The sequence below is a fragment of the Coregonus lavaretus genome (assembly GCF_964263955.1).
Source record: "Coregonus lavaretus genome assembly, chromosome: 32".
Classification (NCBI taxonomy): domain Eukaryota; kingdom Metazoa; phylum Chordata; class Actinopteri; order Salmoniformes; family Salmonidae; genus Coregonus; species Coregonus lavaretus.
Window position 1 is genome coordinate 12,266,724 of NC_140019.1, and position 26,513 is coordinate 12,293,236.

General features: G+C 44.4%; 1 protein-coding gene across 1 annotated transcript; it reads right to left on the reverse strand.

Annotated features, from left to right (window-relative positions):
* Positions 1 to 13,142: 13,142 nt before the first annotated feature.
* Positions 13,143 to 24,881, reverse strand: LOC311107306 (ubiquitin-conjugating enzyme E2 K). Its single transcript, XM_084149791.1, has 7 exons — positions 24,423 to 24,881; positions 19,332 to 19,425; positions 19,072 to 19,130; positions 15,627 to 15,709; positions 15,417 to 15,516; positions 14,285 to 14,413; positions 13,143 to 14,112 (listed from the first exon to the last, which is right to left on the reverse strand). The coding sequence occupies exons 1-7, from the start codon at positions 24,483 to 24,485 to the stop codon at positions 14,038 to 14,040; spliced, it is 603 nt and encodes a 200-aa protein (XP_084005917.1). The 5' UTR covers positions 24,486 to 24,881; the 3' UTR covers positions 13,143 to 14,037.
* Positions 24,882 to 26,513: the final 1,632 nt, after the last annotated feature.

A 26,513-nucleotide genomic window follows, 5' to 3' on the forward strand; every position in this document is an offset into this window, starting at 1 on the left:
CGCTGCGCATTGGTCTCTCCCTGACGATCGTGACAGAAAAACCCACCAAAACTGGACCAAGCAGCGTGTCCAGGAGCCATCGCCAGGGGAATCGCTTGCAGATCTCCGTGGCAACCTCGACTGGGTCCAGCCTTGTAAAGAGCAGAGTGGATGGACTTGGGAACAGTGGAGGAAGAGTCTAGACTGGGTCAAGCCTAATGAAGAGCAGAATGGCTGGAATTGGGGGCAGAAGAGCGAGAGTTGGGCGAGAACGATAGAGGCCTGGCCCACGGGGAGGAGAGACCCCCAGAAAATTTTTAGGGGGGGGGCTCACGACGTCGGGGCAGCAGGAGGCCGCGATAGAGCGGTCCAGCGGGTTGGCAGAGGCGGCCGCCAGGTTACGGGGGCCACTGGTCGAAGAGGGGATGGAAGGTAGAGAGGCACGGCGAGAGGTACTGGGGTGTGTTACCAGTCCGGTCCGGCCCGTTCCAGATCCCGGTGTAGGGCCAGTGGTGTGTGTCCCCAGTACGGTCCGGTCTGTTCCTGCTCCCCGCACCAAGTCAGTGGTGCGCTTCGTCAGCCCGGCTCGGCCCGTTCCTGCTCCCCGCACCAAGTCAGTGGTGCGCTTCGTCAGCCCGGCTCGGCCCGTTCCTGCCCCCCGCACCAAGTCAGTGGTGCGCTTCGTCAGCCCAGTCCGGCCTGTCCCTGCTCCACGCACCAAGCCTATGGTGTGCGTCGTCAGCCTGGTAAGGCCCGTTCCTCCTCCACGCACCAAGCCAGTGGTGTGCTTCGTCAGTCCGGTGAGGCCCGTTCCGGCTCCACGCACCAAGCCAGGGGTGCGCATCGTCAGCCCGGTCCGGTCCGTTGCTGCTCCACGCACCAAGCCAGGAGTGCGAGTCGTCAGTCCGGTGAGGCCCGTTCCGGCTCCACGCACCAAGCCAGGGGTGCGTATCGTCTGCCCGGTCCGGCCCGTCGCTGCTCCACGCACCAAGCCAGGGGTGCGCATCGTCAGCCCGGTCCGGCCCGTTGCTGCTCCACGCACCAAGCCAGGGGTGCGAGTCATCAGTCCGGTGAGGCCCGTTCCGGCTCCACGCACCAAGCCAGGGGTGCGTATCGTCAGCCCGGTCCGGCCCGTTGCTGCTCCACGCACCAAGCCAGGGGTGCGCATCGACAGCCAGGTCCGGTCCTTTCCTGCCTCACGCACCAAGCCTGGGGTGCGCGTCGTCAGTCCGGCACAACCCGTGCCTGGGTCATCGGTGCCAAATCAGGTACCGCTTTATTGCTCCCCAACGGAGCTGAAGCTAGCCGCTCCTGCTACGTCCAGGTCAGCTCCAGCCAGCGGGGCCAGACCGGACCAGGGGCGCTATGGGGGGTTTATTGGAGGGTGGTGGGCAAGCCCGGAGCCAGAACCGCCGCCGAGGAGGAGTGCCCACCCAGCCCTCCCCTATTTTTCTCTGGTTGAGGCGCGGTCGCAGTCCGCGCCTTTAGGGGGGGGTACTGTCACACCCTGGCTCTGGGACTCTATATGTTGAGCCAGGGTGTGTTCATTCTATGTGGTTTATTTCTATGTTGGGGGTTCTGGTTTGTTGTTTTCTATGTTTGCCTTAGTGACTCCCAATCAGAGGCAACGAGTGTCAGCTGTTGGCTGGTTGTCTCTGATTGGGAGCCATATTTAACTGTCTGTTTTTCACTTTGTGTTTGTGGGTTTTTGTTCCGTGTTCGGTCATTGTCACCGTGGACGTTACGAGTCGTTTGTTGTTTTGGTCGTGCTTTAATTTAATAAAGTAAACATGTTCATTCATCACGCTGCGCATTGGTCTCTCCCTGACGATCGTGACAAGTCCGTAATTTGTTTTCTAATGATCATGATCTTTTCGTCGAATAAGTTTATTTTACCAGGTAAATTGACTGAGAACACATTCTCATTTACAGCAACGACCAGGATAATAATTATAGGGGAGAGGAGGGGGGATGAATGGGCCAATTGGAAGTTGGGGATGATTGGGTTCCCATGATGGTATGCGGGCCAGATTGGGAATTTAGCCAGGACACCGGCTAACACCCCTACTCTTACGATAAGTGCCATGGGATCTTCAGTGACCACCGAGAGTCAGGACATCCGTTTAACATCCCATCCAAAAAACGGCACACTACGCAGGGCAATGTCCCCAATCACTGCCCTGGGGCATTGGGATATATTATAAAACAAAAATTGACTAGAGGAAAGAGTACCTCCTACTGGCCCTCCAACACCACTTCCAGCAGCATCTGGTCTCCCATCCAGGACCAACCCTGCTTAGCTTCAGAGGCAAGCCAGCAGTGGGATGCAGGGTGGAATGCTGCTCAAGTTCATTAAGTTATCACTGCTGAAATGAAGGCCATTTTCACTTGGGGAATTCTGCTTTTAAGTTAGCTTTGCAACAGTATAGAAAATAACTGTTGGATTGTTTTTATTCTCCTCAATCAGGTTGGAAAAGTAGGCTGATCGAGCAGCAGTGAGGGCTTTTGATATTGCACCGTATCGTCTTTCCAAGCTAGTTGGAAGACTTCCAATTTGGTGGAGCGCCATTTCCGTTCCAATTTTCTGGAAGCTTGCTTCAGGGCTCAGGTATTTTCTGTATAGAAGGGAGCTAGTTTCTTGTGACAATTTGTTGTTGTTTGTTTTTAGCGGTGTGACTGCATCTAAGGTATTATGCAAGGTTAAGTTTAGATCCTCAGGTAGGTGATTAACTGATTTTTGTACTCCGACGTCCTTGGGTAGGTGGAGGGAGTCTGGAAGGGTATTTAGGAATCTTTGGGTTGTCCGAGAATTTATAGTGTCGCTTTTGAGAATCCTTGGTTGGGGTCTAAGCATATTATTTGTTGTGATTGCAAATATAATAAGATGGTGGTCTGATAGTCCAGGATTATGAGGAAAAACATTTAGATCCACAATATATATTCCATGGGACAAAACTAGATCCAGGGTATGATTGTGGAAATGCGTAGGTCTCGAGACATGTTGGACAAAACCCACTGTCTATGTTTTGTAGTGGGTCTGTGGACTTCTCCATGTGAATATTGAAGTCACCAAAAATGTGAATATTATCTGCCATGACTGTGAGGTGATAGGAATTCAGGGAACTCAGTGATGAACGCTTTATACGGCCAAGAAGGCCTGTAAACAGTATTTATAGAAAGTCATTGTTTGCGAAAAAGCACCTGAATGATCATCAAGACTCTTGGAGGAACGTTCTATGGACAGATGATTCAAAAGTATAACTTTTTGGACGACATGGTTCCAGTAATGCCTGGCGAAAACCAAACACTGCATTCCACAGTAAGAACATCATTCCAAAGGTCAAGCATAGTGGTGGTGGTGTGATGGTTTGGGGATGCTTTGCTGCCTCAGGACCTGGACGACTTGCCTTAATAGAAGGAACCATGAATTCTGCTCTGTATCAGAGAATTCTACAGGAGAATGTCAGACCATCCGTCTGTGAGCTGAAGCTGAAGCGCAGCTGGGTCATGCAGCAAGACAATGATCCAAAACACACAATCAAGTCTACATGAAAATAGCTAAAAAGCAACAAATTTGAAGTTTTGGAATGGCCTAGTCAAAGTCCAGACCTAATCCCAATTGAGATGTTGTGGCAGGACTTGAAACGAGCAGTTCATGCTTGAAAACCCACACGTCACTGAGTTAAAGCAGTTCTGCATGGAAGAGTGGGCCAAAATTCCTCCACAGCGACGTGAGAGACTGATCAACAACTACAGGAAGCATTTGGTTGGAGTCAGTGCAGCTAAAGGTGGCACAACCAGTTATTGAGTGTAAGGGGGCAATTACTTTTTCACACAGGGGAATTGGGTGTTGCATAACTTTGTTTATGAAATAAATGAAATAAATATGTAATTGTTGTGTTATTTGTCCACTTATGTTCCCTTTATCTAATATTAGGTTTTGGTTGAAGATCTGATAACATTGTCACGCCCTGACTCAGGGGACTCTTATATGTTGAGTCAGGGTGTGAATATTCTATGTTATGTTTTCTATGTTTTCATTCTAGGATTGTATGTCTATGTTTAGCCGGGTGTGATTCCCAATCAGAGACAGCTGTTGCTCGTTGTCTCTGATTGGGGATCATACTTAGGCAGCCTATTGGCACTAGTTAGTGGTGGGATCTTGTTCTGTGTGTAGGCTTATTTTGTGTTCAGCCTTAGGACTTCACGTTTCGTTTGGTTTGTTGTTTTGTTGTATGTTTATCGGTGAAATAAACATGTACGCATTTCACGCTGCGCCTTGGTCTGACCCGTCCTTAAACGAACGTGACAGAAGATCCCACCAAACACGGACCAAGCAGCGTGCCCAGGAGGACCGAACACCCTGGACACAGGTGGGGAAGATGTGGTCGTGGGAGGAGATATTTGCGGGAAAAGGACCCTGGGCGAAGAAGGAAGCCCAGGCAGGAGAGGAGCAACGGCAACACAGAAGCCGGCCGAGGAGGAAGCCCGAGAAGCAGCCCCAATAACATTTTGGGGGGGAGGCTAAAGGGGTGGTCGGGGAGCGAGAGAGAAGAGCCCCGACCACTGCACCCGGTGGGTTTCCAGATTGAGTCCCTACGACCATGGGAAGAAGAGTGGGAACAGTATTATTCTGAGTAGTTGGAGGATGACGACGACGATGAGTTTCTGTTCCCTAACTCGTGGGGGCTCCTGGAGGAGTCCTCACTGGAGGAGGAGTGCCGAGAGAGAGAGAAGGATCGGATCGGCAGGGTAAGAGAGGAGGCCACCATATTACCGGGGCTGATAGCTAGAATAGAGCGGGAGAGATCCATTCAAGAGGAGGCACTGCAGGAGGCTCGTAGGGAAAAGGAGGAAGTAGAGGCACGGAGAGAGGAGCTGGTTAGGCAGCATAAGGAGCGGGGGTTAATAAAGGAACCTAGGTATGCGGAGATACGCACTGTGTCACCAGTGCACCTTCCCAGTCCGGTCCGACCCGTTCCTGCTCCTTGCACCAAGCCAGTGGTGCGTGTCGCCAGTCCGGCCCGGCCTGTTCCTGCTCCTCGCACCAGGCCAGTGGTGCGTGTTCCCAGTCCGGCCCGGCCCGTTCCTGCTCCTCGCACAAAGACAGTGGTGCGTGTCGCCAGTCCGGCCCGGCCCGTTCCTGCTCCTCGCACCAAACCAGTGGTGTGTGTCGCCAGTCCGGCCCGGCCCGTTCCTGCTCCTGCTCCTCGCACCAAGCCAGTGGTGCGTGTCGCCAGTCCGGCCCGGCCCGTTCCTGCTCCTCGCACCAAGCCAGTGGTGCGTGTTCCCAGTCCGGCCCGGCCTGTTCCTGCTCCTCGCACAAGGCCAGTGGTGCGTGTTCCTAGTCCGGTCCGGCCCATGCCTGCTCCTCGCACCAGACCTGTGGTGCGTGTGTCCAGTCCGGCACGGCCTGTGCCCGTTCCACCGGTGCCGGTGCCTGGTCCGGCACCGGTCAGCTGCTCCACTCCGGAGCCAGAGCAGTCCGCTCCATCGGGGTCCAGTCCAGCTCCGGTCAGTGGCTCCACTCCGGAGCCAGAGCAGTCCGCTCCACCGGTGCCTGATCCAGCTCCGGATCCGATCTGATAACACTGTCACGCCCTGACTCAGGGGACTCTTATATGTTGAGTCAGGGTGTGAATATTCTATGTTATGTTTTCTATGTTTTCATTCTAGGATTGTATGTCTATGTTTGGCCGGGTGTGATTCCCAATCAGAGACAGCTGTTGCTCGTTGTCTCTGATTGGAGATCATACTTAGGCAGCCTATTGGCACTAGTTAGTGGTGGGATCTTGTTCCGTGTGTAGGCTTATTTTGTGTTCAGCCTTAGGACTTCATGTTTCGTTTGTTTTGTTGTATGTTTATCTGTGAAATAAACATGTACGCATTTCACGCTGCGCCTTGGTCTGACCCGTCCTTAAACTAACGTGACAAACATTCAGTATCACAAATATGCAAAAGTAGAGAAAATTAGAAAGGGGGCAAATACTTTTTCATAGCACTGTATGTAAATGAGATTTCTGTAATTATTTTAAATACAATTGCAAACATTCTAAAAACATGTTTTCACTTTGTCATTATGGTGTATTGTGTGTAGATTGGTGAGAAAAAAATATATATTTAATTCATTTTGAATTCAGGCTGTAACACAACAAAATGTAGAATAAGTTAAGGGGTATGAATACTTTCTGAAGGCACTGTAGCAAGCTTTTTCGGCTGGTGGAGGTCCTGCAGATCCATGTCCAGATAAAGTGTCCGGGGTGAAAAAGTTGAATGAAAAAAGTGTGAGGACAAAACTAAGACGTTGGTAAACTTGTTAAATACAGAGTTTGATTAAACGGCTATTAAAAGTAAAAAGCAAAACGTTTGGCAGGTAGCCAAGCAAACAGCACAGCAGCATGGAGACAACGATAGTTAGGGGTTTCGCAGCCTCTGCCGAGTCCCCAACAGCCGAATGTTCCGCTTTTCAGCGGAAATGGAAAGAGAGCCTGTGACAAGACTTTTGCATTTGGACCTTAACAAGGCGACACTCCATCTTAACTCCTACTCCACATTTACTGGATTGGTTGAACAGTGCAGAAGAGAACCTCCCCCAACAGTTTTTTTTTGTTCTCATCATGACCAGTATGTAGGGGATCTAGTTTCAGGCGTTTCTTTTACGCCTGCTACATTAGGTTAGGGGTTTCGTAACAGAAGGAAATAAGGATTTTTTGGAAGGCAAGAAGGGTTCTAGAACCCTTCTGAATCTGAATAATGTTTTTTATTGTATTTTGTACTGAGTATTAGTGTTTACCTCATTGTTTAAACTTAAACATCAGGAGTTTGAGTAATCTGATAAATTAAAAAAGATAGGTGTGAGAATTGTTTTAAACTGTTCCTACATGGAGATGTAAAGTTCCCTTTTTTACATAGGATGTGAAATCTGAAACCACTTGAAGCTTGATGTCCCTCCTACAATTTCATTTCGTTCTTCTGACTGTCCATCAACTCCTGGCTGAAGCCTACATCACAGCCACTGACAAAGCACATGCCTGCAATTCATACATTGTAGCTCAGCAGGAGAGAGTGGTTTCATCACTATTGCACATTCAGAGATCAATTTATAGCCATTCATCTAAAATAATTCAGACTTTAAACAAAAAACCCTTTCTGTTTTGTCATAGATTGACAAGATTAATATGTGATGAAAGGCGAGTTCCTAACGAGTTCAGGAAGCCAAGCTAGAGCTCTGTGTGACGTTCACAGATGTTTTGATAAAGAGAGATCTTTAGAAAATATGCACATTTTCTCTAACACTAAACATACACATATGTATTTTACAGTAATAAGGAAGGTGAAATCTTATAGTTAGTGGTTTTATCATTTGATTATAATATATTTAGAAAGCATATAAGTCATTTCAAGCGAGTTGCGCAGCGGTCTAAGGCACTGCTCTCAGTGCTCGATGCGTCACTACAGACCCCCTGGTTCGACTCCAGGCTGTATCACAACCGGCGGTGATTGGGAGTCCCATAGGGCGGCGCACAATTGGCCCAGCGTCGTCCGGGTTTGGCCGGTGTAGGCCGTCATTGTAAATAAGAATTTGTTCTTAACTTACTTGCCTAGTTAAATAAAGGTAAGATAAAAAATGCATTGTTTTGTTGAATAGGAAATACGTCATAAGATATTTCGAATTTTTATCATATTTGTACTGTGTACTTGAGCTTGTGTCTAGATCCTCAGCAATTTATAACTAGTTTAACCAGAAAGGTGAGATTTTAACCTTTCTTGGAGTATGCAGCATTGTGCCCAAGGACTCTAAGATAACCTGCCTAAATGACTACCGACCCGTAGCACTGACGTCTGTAGCCATGAAGTGCTTTGAAAGGCTGGTCATGGCTCACATCAACAGCATTATCCCAGAAACCCTAGACCCACTCCAATTTGCATACCGCCCCAACAGATCCACAGATGATGCAATCTCTATTGCACTCCACACTGCCCTTTCCCACCTGGACAAGAGGAACACCTACGTGAGAATGCTATTCATTGACTACAGCTCAGCATTCAACACCATAGTGCCCTCAAAGCTCATCACTAAGCTAAGGATCCTGGGACTAAACACCTCCCTCTGCAACTGGATCCTGGACTTCCTGATGGGCCGACCCCAGGTGGTAAGGGTAGGTAACAACACATCTGCCACACTGATCCTCAACACGGGGGCCCCTCAGGGGTGCGTGCTCAGTCCCCTCCTGTACTCCCTGTTCACCCATGACTGCATGGCCAGGCACAACTCTAACACCATCATTAAGTTTGCCGACGACACAACAGAGGTAGGCCTGATCACCGACAACGATGAGACAGCCTATAGGGAGGAGGTCAGAGACCTGGCCGTGTGGTGCCAGGACAACAACCTCTCCCTCAACGTGACCAAGACAAAGGAGATGATTGTGGACTACAGGAAAAAAAAGAGGACTGAGCACGCCCCCATTCTCATCGACGGGGCTGTAGTGGAACAGGTTGAGAGCTTCAAGTTCCTTGGTGTCCACATCACCAACGAACTATCATGGTCAAACACACCAAGACAGTTGTGAAGAGGGCACGACAAAGCCTATTCCCCCTCAGGAGACTGAAAAGATTTGGCATGGGTCCTCAGATCCTCAAAAAAGTATACAGCTGCACCATCGAGAGCATCCTGACTGGTTGCATCACCGCCTGGTATGGCAACTGCTTGGCCTCCGACCGCAAGGCACTACAGAGGGTAGTGCGTACGGCCCAGTACATCACTGGAGCCAAGCTTCCTGCCATCCAGGACCTCTATACCAGGCGGTGTCAGAGGAAGGCCCTCAAAATTGTCAAAGACTCCAGCCACCCTTGTCATAGACTGTTCTCTCTGCTACCGCACGGCAAGCGGTACCGGAGTGCCAAGTCTAGGTCCAAAAGACTTCTCAACAGCTTCTACCTCCAAGCCATAAGACTCCTGAACAGCTAATCATGGCTACCCGGACTATTTGCACTGCCCCTCCCACCCCATCCTTTTACGCTGCTGCTACTCTGTTAATTATTTATGCATAGTCACTTTAACTCTACCCACATGTACATATTACTTCAACTACCTCAACTAGCCGGTGCCCCCGCACATTGACTCTGCACCGGTACCCCCTTGTATATATAGCCTCCCTACTGTTATTTTATTTTACTTCTGCTCTTTTTTTCTCAACACTTTTTTTGTTGTTGTTTTATTTTTACTTTTTTGTCAAAAATAAATGCACTGTTGGTTAAGGGCTGTAAGTAAGCATTTCACTGTAATGTCTGCACCTGTTGTATTCGGCGCATGTGGCCAATAACATTTGATTTGATTTGATTTGATGACAATAGTTATTGTTCATGGTCCTCTCATGATAAATAATTACTTTGAGGGATTACGTAGATTACATTTTATGTTACATGTAGTTACATTTAAGAGGTTTTAATCATTTTACATGTACAGTACTGACATAGAAAGAAATCATGGCAAAGATATAAACTTTCAAATTATTATTTTCTGTGATTTTTATTGAGCAGAGAATAGAAGAATAGAGGGGAGTCTGAGTGAACCAGCAGTGTATTGTATGGTACACAGCAAATTGGCCAGTGCCTCTGTAGCTCAGCTGGTAGAGCACGGCGCTTGTAACGCCAAGGTAGTGGGTTTGATCCCCGGGACCACCCATACACAAAAATGTATGCACGCATGACTGTAAGTCGCTTTGGATAAAAGCGTCTGCTAAATGGCATATTATTCTTTATTATTATTAACTAGTGTGGATTTTTCAGTGTGACATTTATAGTGTTGATTCAGGAGTTTAATTAACTTGGTATGAAAAAATTTATGCACTCACTAACTGTAAGTTGCTCTGGATAAGAGCGTCTGCTAAATGACTAAAATGTAAATTTAAAATGTGTTGGTGTTAATAACCAGTTGTGTGATTGTGTAATTTTTACTCTGTGTGGAGTAACACTCAAAACCACACCCAACCATTATCATATATCCCAGCATGCTCTATTGCAGGTTGATTTTCATAATTGTTTGTTTCAATATCTGTTTTTGCATGCACATCATCTGATTGGTTGATCTTAAGCTACACAAAGATAAATAGCATCCATTTATCTAAACGGTTTGTAACTGCACCCGTTACTGGGTCAGATGGTTGTTCCAGTTTACATCATTTGCAGGTGATTAAAAATTCAAATGGCGAAGTTGCATAAAGATTTGTGAATTCAGATTTGACGTCATGGTTTTATCACTATCCATGGAGTTTTTAAACTACGGCACGCGACATGGTCCTACGTGCCAATAAATCAGCACTATATACAGTGAGGGAAAAAAGTATTTGATCCCCTGCTGATTTTGTATGTTTGCCCACTGACAAAGAAATGTTCAGTCTATATTTTTAATGATAGGTTTATTTGAAGAGTGAGAGACAGAATAACAACAAAAAAATCCAGAAAAACGCATGTCAAAAATGTTATAAATTGATTTGCATTTTAATTAGGGAAATAAGTATTTGACCCCCTCTCAATCAGAAAGATTTCTGGTTCCCAGGTGTCTTTTATACAGGTAACGAGCTGAGATTAGGAGCACACTCTTAAAGGGAGTGCTTCTAATCTCAGTTTGTTACCTGTATAAAAGACACCTGTCCACAGAAGCAATCAATCAGATTACAAACTCTCCACCATGGCCAAGACCAAAGAGCTCTCCAAGGATGTCAGGGACAAGATTGTAGACCTACACAAGGCTGGAATGGGCTATAAAACCATCGCCAAGCAGCTTGGTGAGAAGGTGACAACAAACAGTTGGTGCGATTATTCGCAAATGGAAGAAACACAAAATAACTGTCAATCTCCCTCGGCCTGGGGCTCCATGCAAGATCTCACCTTGTGGAGTTGCAATGATCATGAGAACGGTGAGGAGTCAGCCCAGAACTACACGGGAGGATCTTGTCAATGATCTTGAGGCAGCTGGGACCATAGTCACCAAGAAAACAATTGGTAACACACTACGCCGTGAAGGACTGAAATCCTGCAACGCCCGCAAGGTCCCCCTGCTCAAGAAAGCACATATACAGGCCCATCTGAAGTTTGCCAATGAACATCTGAATGATTCAGAGGAGAACTGGGTGAAAGTGTTGTGGTCAGATGAGACCAAAACCGAGCTCTTTGGCATCAACTCAACTCGCCGTGTTTGGAGGAGGAGGAATGCTGCCTATGACTCCAAGAACACCATCCCCACCGTCAAACATGGAGGTGGAAACATTATGCTTTGGGGGTGTTTTTCTGCTAAGGGGACAGGACAACTTTACCGCATCAAAGGGACGATGGACGGGGCCATGTACCGTCAAATCTTGGGTGAGAACCTCCTTCCCTCAGCCAGGGCATTGAAAATGGGTCGTGGATGGGTATTCCAGCATGACAATGACCCAAAACACACGGGCAAGGCAACAAAGGAGTGGCTCAAGAAGAAGCACATTAAGGTCCTGGAGTGGCCTAGCCAGTCTCCAGACCTTAATCCCATAGAAAATCTGTGGAGGGAGCTGAAGGTTCGAGTTGCCAAACGTCAGCCTCGAAACCTTAATGACTTTGAGAAGATCTGCAAAGAGGAGTGGGACAAAATCCCTCCTGAGATGTGTGCAAACCTGGTGGCCAACTACAAGAAACATCTGACCTCTGTGATTGCCAACAAGGGTTTTGCCACCAAGTACTAAGTCATGTTTTGCAGAGGGTTCAAATACTTATTTCCCTCATTCAAATGCAAATTAATTTATAACATTTCTGACATGCGTTTTTCTGGATTTTTTTGTTGTTATTCTGTCTCTCACTGTTCAAATAAACCTGCCATTAAAATTATAAACTGATAATTTCTTTGTCAGTGGGCAAACATACAAAATCAGCAGGGGATCAAATACTTTTTTCCCTCACTGTACATTTTTGTTTTTTCAAATTGCCTGCGTCTTGGAGCTTAAAATGGGATCATGTATACTGTGCTAATGACGATACAAAAGAGTAACATAGAGCAATGTACAATACAGCAAACTTGGTAAAGAAGGCATTTATGGTAAGTGCATGGAGGCCACCATCTTTATGCACCTCAGCTTTTGTTGGATATCCTCACTCTAGCTGGATTCCAATAAGAATTACACATCACTTTGCAAGCCAGCATAATGTGACTTGCAGGCCTAATATGGCCTGTAAACCAGGAGTTTACGACCACTGTGTTTAACTAGGCCCGGAATGAAAAGCCTTATTAATGTAATGTATTGTAAAAATAAATAATAATAATAAAAAAATGCAATTAATGTTGGTAGAACCATTCAGAGGGTTCTAGGAAGAACCCTTCATAGAGGGTTCTAGGTAGAACCCTTTGCAAAGTGTTCTACCTAGCACCAAAATGGGTTCCCCTATTGGGACAAACCGAAGAATCCTTAGCATCTTTTTTTTCCTAAGAGTGTAAGCCTACTTACAAAGTATAGACTGCTCCCAGAAACACAGACTGAAACACACAAGCACCCACACAAGCTTGTAGGGGCATTCTTCCCAGTGCAGGCACGCAGGCTGCAATATGGGTATAAGAGAGTGCTGCCAGGTCCACTCCTGTGATTAAAGATGGACTTGTTGGCGAGGCTAGCCCAGACACATGCTACCTACGCTGCCATCTGCTTGTGTTCTGACTAATAACTCTCGCCTGACTACACAGACAATATGCTCTGTGACTTTTCTCAAACATGAACTGAGAGTCCATTGTACAATACGTCAATCTAGCTCCTGCACTGATCCAGTAGCATGTGGGTTTTTAATCATCTCTACTGACAGGTTCAACCCATTTAGTAATTCCTTTGGTGCCACTGACGGTGCAGTGCTGCTGTGCATACAAATGCACTTATTGAAATAAATATGCAAATGTTGCAGCATGGTTACATGCACACAATTCTATTGTAATGAATATGCTTGTTCTACTTTCCCCAAGTATATAATTCCCACTGGACTTTATTTCGCCAGCATCATAAATGTAGCTTCTCACCCTAGATTTTTACACACAGAGGGAAGACTACTAATCGCACACGCAAATCCAAACACACAAAATCATAAAAATATTATACAATATTATGCATTTCTTAAAAGCACATAATACAAATTCCACACGTTTTGGATTAATTTACACAGACTTTAATAGCTTTATTTACAGATGAATTCTTTCGACTGTTTTTTTCTCTGTTGGCATAGTTCAGTGGATGCCATATTTTTCACACCTTTAATTATTTTTTTTACTTCCAGTCTCAATTTGCTTGAGTAGCATTATCGGTGAACAATGAGGTGAGCGCTTCCTGCTTTTTGTTTTCTTTCTTTCTTTTTAAAAATGGGAATCCAAATGTCTTCCTGTAGGAGGCCAGATCCAAATAAAAAGGGGTAGGAGGAAAGAGTGATGATTATGAATCAGGAGGGGGGTGGGGCTACCTGCTGATGGAGTGGGCTGGGGAGTTTGGGAAGGTAAAACTGTTAAAACAGGTGACATGATGGGCATGATATGGATGTGGCTACTGCAAGGAAACATCAGAGATGTTTGCTAGCAAGTGCCAAAAGGGTGGAGATGGTGGAGATTAAGAAAATGGCCCTGTTCAAACAATCTAACACTGTTTCCTTACCTTCTTCAAGGTCGTAGCTGATGTAAAACGATTGTATAGTTAAATAGGATGCCAGTGGAGAGTGTTTGGACAAAGCCAGCGAGTGAATGGGGTCCAGCATGAGCAGAGAGGAAGGGCACTTGGTTCAAGTCATTTGATTGAGGTATGTGAAATGGAAGGGTATAGTGCCAATGTGAAGATGGCATGGAAGATGGAGCGTGGTACAGAGCAGAGATGATGGTGATTACGACAAAGGGGAGAAGTGCCAGGAGATTGAGAGGGGGTATCCAACAGGTGTGGAGGTGAGGGGTCAGAGGAACAGAGGGCTTCAGATGGAGGGAGGCTGAAGGAGAGGGTGTGTATGATGGGGGCCGGGGGGTGAGGTGGTGTGATGGGTGGTTTGGGACCAGGGGGCCATTGAGTCTCAGTTACTGAGCAGTAGCTCTGTCGCCGTCTCCACGTCCCAGGATTTCGACGACAACGCCACTATTACTGCATTCTGTGGAGACGGGACAAACAGGAGAGAAGGAAGTTTATAACACAGTCATAACTATGCTACAGTATTCGAACACAAAACAGATCCATTGGTGAACCATATTAAAATGTAAATGAGTTATGAAGGTATCGACCACTGAGACAGTAATAGAGCTGGTCACATGGGGCCCACTCACTTTATCGAAGCCCATGGCACAGAGTTTGTCTATTTTGCGGGTGTACTCTGGACTGGAGGAGGGGGCGCCGGCGTACACGTGAGACCAGAGTCTGGCCGTCTGTTTGAACATCTCTGGGTTCTGCTTATACTAAAGAGTGAGAACACACAACACTGAGTGGGCAGCAAGACAGCAGTATAAAAAACCTCACTAGGCTACAATTTAGTAAAGCAATTGTACACGAGAGGGCGTGCTAAACTACTTTTTTTAGCACTTTTTTAGTGATAAAGAAATTGTTTTGTACAACCTCGAATGTACAATAGCTTTTCTACAGCGGGTTACCAATTAAAAATATATATTTTGATCAATGTATTCATAGGCTACTATTTCATCCCTCAACAGAAATATAGGCTAGCCCCGACGCATCTACGGTTGCTAGCCAAGCCGGCTGGCCGTTCATTCTATCGGTTAGGCTGCCAGAGTCGCGACCCAGTCGTTAAGTCTTTGTTCTATATCCCAGTCATTCGTTCTAAATGTTCCGTTCCCATGCTGGCTGGCAATGCTCTTATCGCTTGCTTGCTAGCTAGCCAGCCAACTATGGCTAACACAGTCACTAGAATAACAGCAAAGTAGCTGCATTTCATTTCGTTTGACCTGTTTTTCTATGGACATCTCTTTGTATATATCAATAAAAATGATGCTGATTCATGATTTCAACCGGCTGAGAAAAGATGTCCATCTCGTCCTGACACGTTAATTCTCAATAGGACAGTGGAGATCGAATTTCAATATTGAAACAATGTTGCAAATGTCGAGAGACAGACTGGAACGTTGGTACAAACCCCCGTCGTTCCAAATCAAATGTTAGGCTAGAAGCAAGGGGAAATAACGTCTAGATATTTTTTACAGATGGAACAGAACACAAGATGCCCATTTTTGCATCATAGGCTTACCCGTGCTAAACAGATTTTTCAGTATGGTTTAGAACGCGTCTCAACCAACCGCAATGCTTGTTTTGCTCAACCCATTGTAGAATAAAGCAGTGGGGAGACAGAGCAAGTCTAAAAAACACATTAGAAAATCTACAAAGACATTACAGGCATACTTATGCATGCGCTCCCTCTCCCACACATGCACACAGTGTTCCTCTCACCTGATTGGCCACTACAGCGTCCTGTGGGTCGTCTGGTTCTGCAGCTGCCAGTAAGGCCTGTAGTGACAGCAGCACTGTCCTCAGCGTCATAGCTGCCGCCCTGTCAGACACACAGAGGGTACACAGAGCAGTACGAACTGGGATCAGTCTTAACCAAGATATGACAATGAAAAAAATTGAATTTAAGAGTATTGAAAAAAGGTGACTCACCACTGGTCTTTGAGGATGTCCAGACATATTGCACCTGTGACTGAGCTGATGTTGGGATGCCAAATCTTCGTGATAAATCGCACCTGGGGGGCCAGGGGAAGCACATAAACAAGCAAATGAATTAGCAAGGGACTTCACCCTGGCACCGGTCAATGTTGACAAAATACACAACTGAACAACAAACATCAGAATATGTTTGAGATATATACAGTGGTGTGAAAAAGTGTTTGCCCCCTTCCTGATTTGTTATTTGTTTGCATGTGTCACACTTAAATGTTTCAGATCAAACACATTTAAATATTAGTCAAAGATAACACAAGTAAACACAAAATGCAGTTTTGAAATGAAGGTTGTTATTATTAATGGAAAACAAAATCCAAACCTACATGGCCCTGTGTGAAAAAGTGTTTGCCCCCCCCCTGTTATAACACAACTCAACTGTGGTTTATCACACCTGAGTTCAATTACTCTAGCCACACCCAGGCCTGATTACTGCCACACCTGTTCTCAATCAAGGAATCACTTAAATAGGACCTGCCTGACAAAGTGAAGTAGACCAAAAGATCCTCAAAAGCTAGACGTCATGCCGAGATCCAAAGAAATTCAAGAACAAATGAGAAAGAAAGTAATTGAGATCCATCAGTCTGGAAAAGGTTATAAAGCCATTTCTAAAGATTTGGGACTCCAGCGAACCACAGTGAGAGCCATTATCCACAAATGGCGAAAACATGGAACAGTGGTGAACCTTCCCAGGAGTGGCCGGCCGACCAAAATTACCCCAAGAGCGCAGAGACGACTCATCCAAGAGGTCACAAAAGACCCCACAACAACATCCAAAGAGCTGCAGGCCTCACTTGCCTCAGTTAAGGTCAGTGTTCATGACTCCTCCATAAGAAAGAGACTGGGCAAAAATGGCCTGCATGGCAGACTTCCAAGATGAAAACCACTGCTGAGCAAAAAGTGACATTAAAGCTTGTCTCATTTTTGCCAGAAAACATCTTGATGATCCCCAAGACCTTTGGGAAAAAACTCTGTGGACTGACGAGACAAAAGTTGAACTTTTTGGAAGGTGTGTGTCCCATTACATCTGGCGTAAAAGTAACACCGCATTTCAGAAAAAGAACATCATACCAACAGTAAAATATGGTGGTCGTAGTGTGATGGTCTGGGCCTGTTATGCTGCTTCAGGACCTGGAAGACTTGCTGTGATAAATGGAACCATGAATTCTGCTGTCTACCAAAAAATCCTGAAGGAGAATGTCCGGCCATCTGTTCGTGACCTCAAGCTGAAGCGAACTTGGGTTCTGCAGCAGGACAATGATCCAAAACACACAAGCGAGTCCACCTCTGAATGGCTGAAGAAAAACAAAATGAAGACTTTGGAGTGGCCTAGTCAAAGTCCTGACCTGAATCATATTGAGATGCTATGGCATGACCTTAAGGCAGTTCATGCTCGAAAACCCTCCAATGTGGCTGAATTACAACAATTCTGCAAAGATGAGTGGGCCAAAATTCCTACACAGCGCTGTAAAAAACTCATTGCAAGTTATCGCAAACGCTTGATTGCAGTTGTTGCTGCTAAGGGTGGCCCAACCAGTTATTAGGTTGTAGGGGGCAATCACTTTTTCACACAGGGCCATGTGGGTTTGGATTTTGTTTTCCATTAATAATAACAACCTTCATTTCAAAACTGCATTGTGTTTACTTGCGTTATCTTTGACTAATATTTAAATTTGTTTGATGATCTGAAACATTTACGTGTGACAAACATGTAAACAAATAAGAAATCAGGAAGGGGGCAAACACTTTCACACCACTGTGTATATACACACACACACACACACACACTACCAGTCAAAAGTTTGGACACAGCTACTCATTCAAGGGTTTTTCTTTATTTTTACTATTTGTTACATTGTAGAATAATAGTGAAGACATCAAAACTATGAAATAACGCATATGGAATCATGTAGTAAGCAACAAAGTGTTAAACAAATCAAAATATGAGATTCTTCAAATAGCCACCCTTTGCCTTGATGACAGCTTTGCACACTCTTGGCATTCTCTCAACCAGCTTCATGAGGTAGTCAACTGGAATGCATTTCAATTAACAGGTATGCCTTCTTAAAATTTTATTGGTGGAATTTATTTCCTTCTTAATGCGTTTGAGACAATCAGTTGTGTTGTGACAAGGTAGGGGGGGTATACAGAAGATAGCCCTATTTGGTAAAAGACCAAGTCCATATTATGGCAAGAACAGCTCAAACAAGCAAAGAGAAACGACAGTCCATCATCACTTTAAGACATGAAGGTCAGTCAATACGGAAAATGTCAAGAACTTTGAAAGTTTCTTCAAGTGCAGTCGCAAAAACCATCAAGTGCTATGATGAAACTGGCTCTCATGAGGACCGCCACAGGAATGGAAGACCCAGAGTTACCTCTGCTGCAGAGGATAAGTTCATTAGAGTTACCAGCCTCAGAAATTGCAGCCCAAATAAATGCTTCACAGAGTTCAAGTCACAGACGCATCTCAACATCAACTGTTCAGAGGGGACTGTGTGAATCAGGCCTTCATGGTCGAATTGCTGCAAAGAAACCACTACTAAAGGACACCAATAAGAAGAAGAGACCTGCTTGGGCCAAGAAACACGAGCAATGGACATTAGACCGGTGGAAATTTGTCCTTTGGTCTGGAGTCCAAATTTGAGATTTTTGGTTCCAACCGCTGTGTCTTTGTGAGACGCGGTGTGGGTGAATGGATTACCTCTGCATGTGTAGTTCCCACCGTAAAGCATGGAGGAGGTGGTGTTATGGTATGGAGGTGCTTTGCTGATGACACTGTCTGTGATTTATTTAGAATTCAAGGCACACTTAAACAGCATGGCTACCACAGCATTCTGCAGCCATACGTCATCACATCTGGTTTGGGCTTAGTGGGACTATCATTTGTTTTTCAACAGGACAATGACCCAACACACCTCCCAGCTGTGTAAGGGCTATTTTACCAAGAAGGAGAGGGATGGAATGCTGCATCAGATGACCTGGCCTCCACAATCCCCCGACCTCAACGCAATTGAGATGGTTTGGGATGAGTCGGACCGCAGAGTGAAGGAAAAGCAGCCAACAAGTGTTCAGCATATGTGGGAAGTCCTTCAAGACTGTTGGAAAAGCATTCCAGGTGAAGCTGGATGAGAGAATGTCAAGAGTGTGCAAAGCTGTCATCAAGGCAAAGGGTGGCTATTTGAAGAATCTCAAATATAAAATACATTTTGATTTGTTTAACACTTTTTTGGTTACTACATGAATGCATATGTGTTATTTCACAGTTTAAGTCTTCACTATTATTCTTCAATATAGAAAATAGTACAAATAAAGAACAACCCTTGAATGAGTAGGTGTGTCCAAACTTTTGACTGGTACTATATATACACACAAACCTACCTACCTTTGGTGGATTGAAGGGATATGTTTCTGGAATTTTTATTTCTAGTTGATATCTACCACCTGAACAAAAAAAATAAAAAATATCACAGAAAGAAATCTTCTGTATCCTTTTGCATGACATGAGCCACGCTCCCTTGAGGTAAAAGTGCTTTGAATCCTATTGTGGTAAGTTAGGAAGTTGGCCTCAGCCTTCAAGTAAACCCAGGTTAAGTCTGTCCCAGCTAAACCAGTCTGTCTAAATTCCAAAGTCAGGCCTCTCACCTTCATACGGTGTGTCAGGTGGCCCTGCGATCTCCCCCTTCAGCTCTGTGAAGTTCTCATCCACCAGGTCCACCTTTATCTGGTTTTTACTCGTCTGTCAGAGAGAAGAGGACATCAGTTGGTTCTGTCACAGAGCATGGGCCAGGGTGTAAGGAAAGGAGGGGTATCCGTCAGACGGTACCTCATCCCAACATCCTCTCAACACAGACAATCTCACAGAAAAGTGAGAGCTAATACTTTCACATGATCTGTCTCCTTGTACTTGAGTACGACAGATACTTTAATAACAAGCAACATTATGAGAAGTTTGACAGTTAATTTGTGACTTGTGCTATAGATTCTGATACGATATCCAAAGGGCCAATTCCACAGCAAACGAATGACGCTGAGATGCCCATTTTCCACTTTAAAAAGTATGCCAAGTAAAAACCATTGATTGCAAAGTTAAACAAACCATACAACTCTATGCACAAGGCCTACTTAAGATACCAGAATTTTGACTTTGATACCGATACCAGGTTTATCATCACAATACTCTATACCATTACGATACTCTATACTAAAAAGATACCAAAGTCACAGAATGGAGCTTGCTGTAGACAGAAACTCAGCTACTGCTCTGCTCAAACGTTGGGCATCTTTTGAGTTCAACATCATTACATTTGAATTGTTTTAAATCAAAACTTTCAGACAGCCATGGATGCATTAATGAATCAATTATACAATCAACACACAATAGTTTTCACCAATCTAACTACATGATAACATTACGGTAATAATTTATAAAAATTTGCCCTGTCTCTAACCAGTAATGACATTAAGACAAGAAGGGGGTGGCACTTCGGAGCACAGTCAGTTCGCTGAGGCAATAGATAACATTTGGGAGAGACGTGAACAAACAAGTGAATTAATAAAAATGTTGGTGGCAATCGGCTTTCAAATCAGCATATTTTGCGTTATGATTTGCACAAAGTACTAAGGTAGTGAATTGATGTTACCTTTAGCTGTTAGGTAGCAAAGAAAGTTAGCCTACAATAGCTGGAAGCTACCGGTATCTTCTTGCATTGTAAAGTGTTCTAGCCTGTAGGGACATTGTTTTGCGAACAGTTATGAACATTTTCAACATTTCTACATGCCGTGTCACATTATCCAAGTGTTTTAACTTCTGTGCAGAACGAGTGGGAGCTAACATGATGCAGCCCAGACTCCTAGTGCAGGCTAGCACTGAGTAAGTGGACCAGGCACGGTGCGCGCTATAATAAGGGGTCGGCTGCGCTGATAGACAGGCTTGATCTGTCAGACACATTTGGCAGAAGTACCGAAAGTAACAAAAATGTGAGTACCGAACCGTTTATGTTCTAGTATCAAAAAAAGTTTCAGTATACCATGCAACACTATTGTGCAGTGGAACCCAGAACTATATGTGACCACTTGGTTACGGCGACACCGTTCTGCCGAGGACAAACAAACCAGTGGCCACCGCAAAGCCCAAGCAGCCTGACCCTCTCTGGGCGTTCGTAAATTCAGAGCGTTGTCCGTTTGTAGCTAAATTCAGAGAGTTTCGCTCTCGGAGTGTTCAGAGCGCACACTGGACGCTCTGGCCGAGGGTTGATCCAAGCGTTCTGACCTCACAACGGCAGTCAAGCATCCAAGCTAACCGGCTAACGTTGGCTAGCTACTTCCAGACAAACGAGAGAACACCTCACTCTGACCATTTTACTCGCCCAAGAAGAGCTGGTTAGGCTGTTTTCATGTTATCCATAGCGTTGGTGACAGTAAATGTGCTGATGGCAACAATTTAATTGTGCTATTTTGGTGACGTTTACTGACACCGGCCATATTCAACGTGTGTTGAACGTTCGTAAATTCATCAGTTATTCTGCGCTCTGGCACACTCAGACGAGAGTAAATAAAAAAGCGAATTTACGAACGCACCCAAAATGTCAATTATGTGGTCGTCAAAATATACATAATAAATCATTTGAAAACAATGTGGCAGTTGTTACCCATGTCTAAAAATCCCAATATTGTGCCAAGAACATTCAAATCTGGGGGCCAACCCTTTTTGTGAAACCCCCCAAATCGTTGTGTTTATAATTGCGATGGGTATTCCTCAACCTCAGAGTAAGATCGATGTAACATTGTACGGCCATGAGGTACGGTAAAGTCCCAAGGGTGTTTCACGATCATCGGACGTCTTTTGACTGAACTACACTGAACAAAAATATAAAGGCAACATGTAAAGTGTTGGTCCCATGTTTCATGAGCTGAAATAAAAGATCCCAGATATTTTCCATACGCACAAAAAGCTTATTTCTCTCAAATTGTGCACAAATTTGCTTACATCCCTGTTAATTAGCATTTCTCCTTTGCCAAGATAATCCATCCACCTGACAGGTTTGGCATATCAAGAAGATGATTAAACAGCATGATCATTACACAGGTGCACTTTGTGCTGGTAACAAAAGGCAATTATAAATAATAATAATAATATTATTATAAAGTGTGCAGTTGTCACAACACAATGCCACAGATATCTCAAGTTTTGTAGGGAGCATGCTGACTGCAGGAATGTCCACCAGAGCTGTTGCCAAAGAATTGGATGTTCATTTCTCTACCATTAGCCGCCGCCAACACACACCTTCCAATGTCGTTTTAGAGAATCTGGCAGTACGTCCAACCGGCCTCACACTTGAAGACCACGTGTATGGTGTCATGTGGGCGAGCGGTTTGCTGATGTCAACATTGTGAACAGAGTGCCCCATGGTGGCGGTGGGGTTATGGTAAGTTATGGACAACGAACACATTCACATTTTATCGATGGTAATTTGAATGTACAGAGATACCGTGACGAGATCCTGAGGCCCATTGTCGTGCCATTCATCCGCTGCCATCACCTCATGTTTCAGCATGATAATGCATGTCCCAATGTTGCAAGGATCTGTAGACAATTCCTGGAAGCTGAAAATGTCCCAGTTCTTCCATGGTCTACATACTCACCAGACATGTCACCCGTTGAGCATGTTTGGGATGCTCTGGATCAACGTGTGTGATAGTGTGTTCCAGTCAATATCCAGCAACTTCGCACAGCCATTGAAGAGGAATGGGGCAACATTCCAAAGGCCACAATCAACAGCCTGATCGACTATGCGAAGGAGATGTGTCGCGCTGCATGAGGCAAATGGTGGTCACAACAGATACTGACTGGTTTTATAGTCCACATCCCTACCTATTTTAAGGTATGTGACCAACAGCTTCATATCTTTATTCCCAGTCATGTGAAATCCATAGATTAGAATTAATTTCAGTTGACTGATTTTCTGTAACTCAGTCAAATCTGTTGCGTTTATATTTTTGTTCAGTATATAAGGTAAAACGTTTTTTCTTTGATCTGTCATTCAGATGTTTTCAGAGACACAGAAAAAAACAGCAGGTTACAAAGTAGAGCTTCGTAGCTACATTTTGATGTATGGGTTGTCAGGGATTGGTCCAATTTCACGTTTCGCCACCCCCATTCCCATGACTAGTGCTAGCTGTGTGGGGAGTGCCTGACGCCTTTCATTGAGGCAACGAGCCAGGCAAGTGGTGAATTTTGTGATTGATGGTTTTATTCTTTAAAGTAAAAACTACCAGAATTCAGTGGCTACAGCCCTACAATCAATAAAAATATAGCTAAATACCAGTGAATTGAAAATGTTTCCCATCTATCTTTGGTGCAGCTGGTTCTAGCATGCAGCTCACTGTTGTGTGCTTAGGCTAATTATTTGCTGCAGTTTATCCTCCCATCACCAGAGTAATTAATCAACACCAAAAACAACTTTACAATTTAACCCAACTCAGGTGTAGGCCTACCTTAGAAGTAAGCAATGTTATTCAACTAGGAACCTTCTGTGTTACAGTTCAGACTTAGTGAGAATCTGTGTTAGGCTACGTGGTGTGTGTGTGTGTGTGTGTGTGTGTGTGTGTGTGTGTGTTGGTGGGGGTGCTGTGAGTGTGAAGGGATGCTGAGAAGTGTGTCTGTTTTAGGCTGTGTGTGGGGATGCTGTGTGTGTATTAAGTATCTAATTGGCATAAAGTAGTATAAAAAGTGATATTCTAATTTCATACATTGTTTCAAATTGTTACAAACTCTGACCACCCTACTTAAAATTATTGGTCTTAAATTACTGTAATTATGTATTCCGTACTGCCTCATTTGCATAATATATAATTTTAATTGAAAAGATGTCATAACAATATGACCACCTTATCTTGAGAAATTGGACAAAACATGGTGAATTTAAGAATCCAGACAGGTGATTTGATGCCATTATCGACTAGGGATTAACATGGACCTGTCCCCGACCTTTTTCAATATCATCTCTCAGCTACAGTAAATCCTATCCTCTTGAAATTGTGTTCTGTGTTTCTGCGAGAAGCATCTACAACATGGAATACAAAGTATAACACCTGAACAAAAGTTACATTTTGTCCCCTAAAATCCTAATATTAGATGGCAGTTAAATTGGGTTTTGAGGCAAGTTATTTATCATATTGGATTACTTATCGTCAACCTAGCCTGCAACAGGACAGGTAGAAAATGTCACACTAACGTTAGCTTTCGAACCCTCTGCCAATGCGGCAGAAGTTGACACCCTGGTGGTAACCAATTATAACCATCATTGGTGGTAACACAGCGTTAGTTGTTGGCTAACTAACCAGTTATCTAACGTCTTCACCTCTAGGTTGATTTAAACATCATATCAAGCCAGGGTGAGCATTTTTGCGTTGCTTCTTTCACAACCCCTGGCCTAACTAGGTTGCTACCTTCGCAGGAAACGCTATCTGTAGCTGGCATCCAGGTATGGGATTTCCTGTAGGCTAGCAGCACAACTAACCGTAACGTAGTTAACAAAAAGCCAGTCACATTTTCCTTTCATGGCCTTCGCTTTTGTTAACATCTGGCTAAGTACCGCTAGCTAGCTGTGTTAGCTAACAAAACACTCATTTCCAACAGGCAATCGTGTTTGACACAAACTCTGCTAACATTAGCTTGCTAACTAGCTGCTAGCTACCTAGCGTTGCATTCACTGAAGAAAATAAACAACCCACCTCCTCGCTTTTGAGAACCTCTTTAAATTCCCGTTTTATCCTTTGAACCGCGATGTTGGCCATGATTTCGCCGTGTTTCTGTCGGAAGGGATCCTCTCGGTCACAGGCCTCACTTGGCTTCAGCCCTCCTAGTTAGCTAGCTAACCCAGCTAATTCACACTCCCCCTCGCACTTTCGTCCTCTCTGTCACTTTTGGATCGGAGCAATAATAACAGCTGCAAGATACAGCTAGCTACGGTCAGTAAATGCTACGTTTTGCGGGAACGTGACCGAGCCCCGATGTCATAAAATATTACGGTAGTTACAAAAGAGTCGAGGGACATGTGTATTTTCTCGCAATATTGCCACTATGTACGCAGTGGACAGTCGGTGGTCCTGGAAACATTTTAATACCAACCGCATGCAAACTGAAATGCTGGTCATGTGATTTCGACAGCATTGCTTTCCTGTACGCTGCTTGCCATTGGTTCCCTCCCTGTCATTATAACCTTTTGGAGATGCTTCTTATGTCTGCAATAACTGGTATACATATTTGTATGAGTGGACAATTAAAAACAGGCATATCGTTGCTTATATATGCTTGGATATATTGTCCAAAGTGTAGGCCGTCATTGTAAATAAGAATTTGTTCTTAACTGACTTGCCAAGTTAAATAAAGGTAAAAAAAAGTAAACATTTTACATTTAGCAGACGCTCTTATTCAGAGCGACTTACATTTTAGTGAGTGCATACATTTTTTTTTTTTATACTGGCCCCCCGTGGGAAACGAACCCACAACCCTGGCGTTGCAAACTCCATGCTCTACCAACTGAGCTACATCCCTGCCGGCCATTCCCTCCCCTACCCTGGACGACGCAGGGCCAATTTTGCACCGCCCCATGGGTCGCGGCCGGCTACGACAGAGACTGGATTCGAACCAGGATCTCTAGTGGCACAGCTAGCACTGCAATGCAGTGCCTTAGACCACTGCGCCACTCGGGAGTAAACGTTAATTGATCATAAATAAATAATGACACTGTACATTATATTTATTGTTAACTGGACCTCACTTCTTATCATCAATGATGCAACATTCAGAACCTAACTATAGAAAAGCTCTCAATTCAACATTATACACTTATAGAAAAGGTTCACTGTATACCTCCATAAACCCTGGGGTGTATTCATTACGCCAATTCTGTTGCAAAGCGTTTAGTTTATTGCAATTGCAAAACGTTTTAAAACGAAAATGAGAGTTTCTATTGGACAAATTCAGGTAGGTCCCTCCCAGTTTCGTTCCATTTGCTCTGTTTGCTTCCGTTTGGTTCTTAAACGTAAACGGGTTCCGTTGCAAGACCTAATGAATACACCCCAGTCTTGATTGTGATGGATGAGAACAAGGTCAAAGGTTATTCTATCAATCTGTCATAACAAAGCCTTTCCTTATTTGTATTCGTGGTCTTTCACTGTCTCTACCTAGAAAAACTGTTTCATGTGGAGATGCCACATCATTACAGATGACAGCTCAAGATTACTTATCATAAGTCGTCATACATTTGACATATTACCGAAGTTACAAACTAGACTCTGTGGTGAAACGATGGTACTAATTAATCCTCTACTCCAGCGGTTTCCAAACTTTTTTGCCCCATGACTGCATTTTGATATAAAAAAAAATGCAGGGTCCCACCATGTAAAACATTTGATGTAATCAACAGCCAATGTTTACTTTTTAAATTGGGGCTATGACGGTCTATTACAAATCAATCAATGTCTTTTCAACCAGGGTTTGCCCACTGGGAGGGTTTATATCAGCCAGCAATTGCAAAAGCAGATAAAACAAAAAAGGAAAAGCCGATAATGAAAACCATTGCAGGCCAAAATGACCGGGAGAAAAAAAATGCCATTGCAAAATAATGCTTTTTATTCATTGATGGAAATACCAGTCGATGGAAATACATTTGAGGTCATGCTTATCGGTCTATAGGTTAATTTGCATAATTTAGTGGAATTAAATTGCCTGTGTGTATTTTCATTAGTCGCCATGCATCTTATTTATCCAACACAACTATCTCATGCGCGCAGCATACAGTGCCTATTTTGAGCCTATTT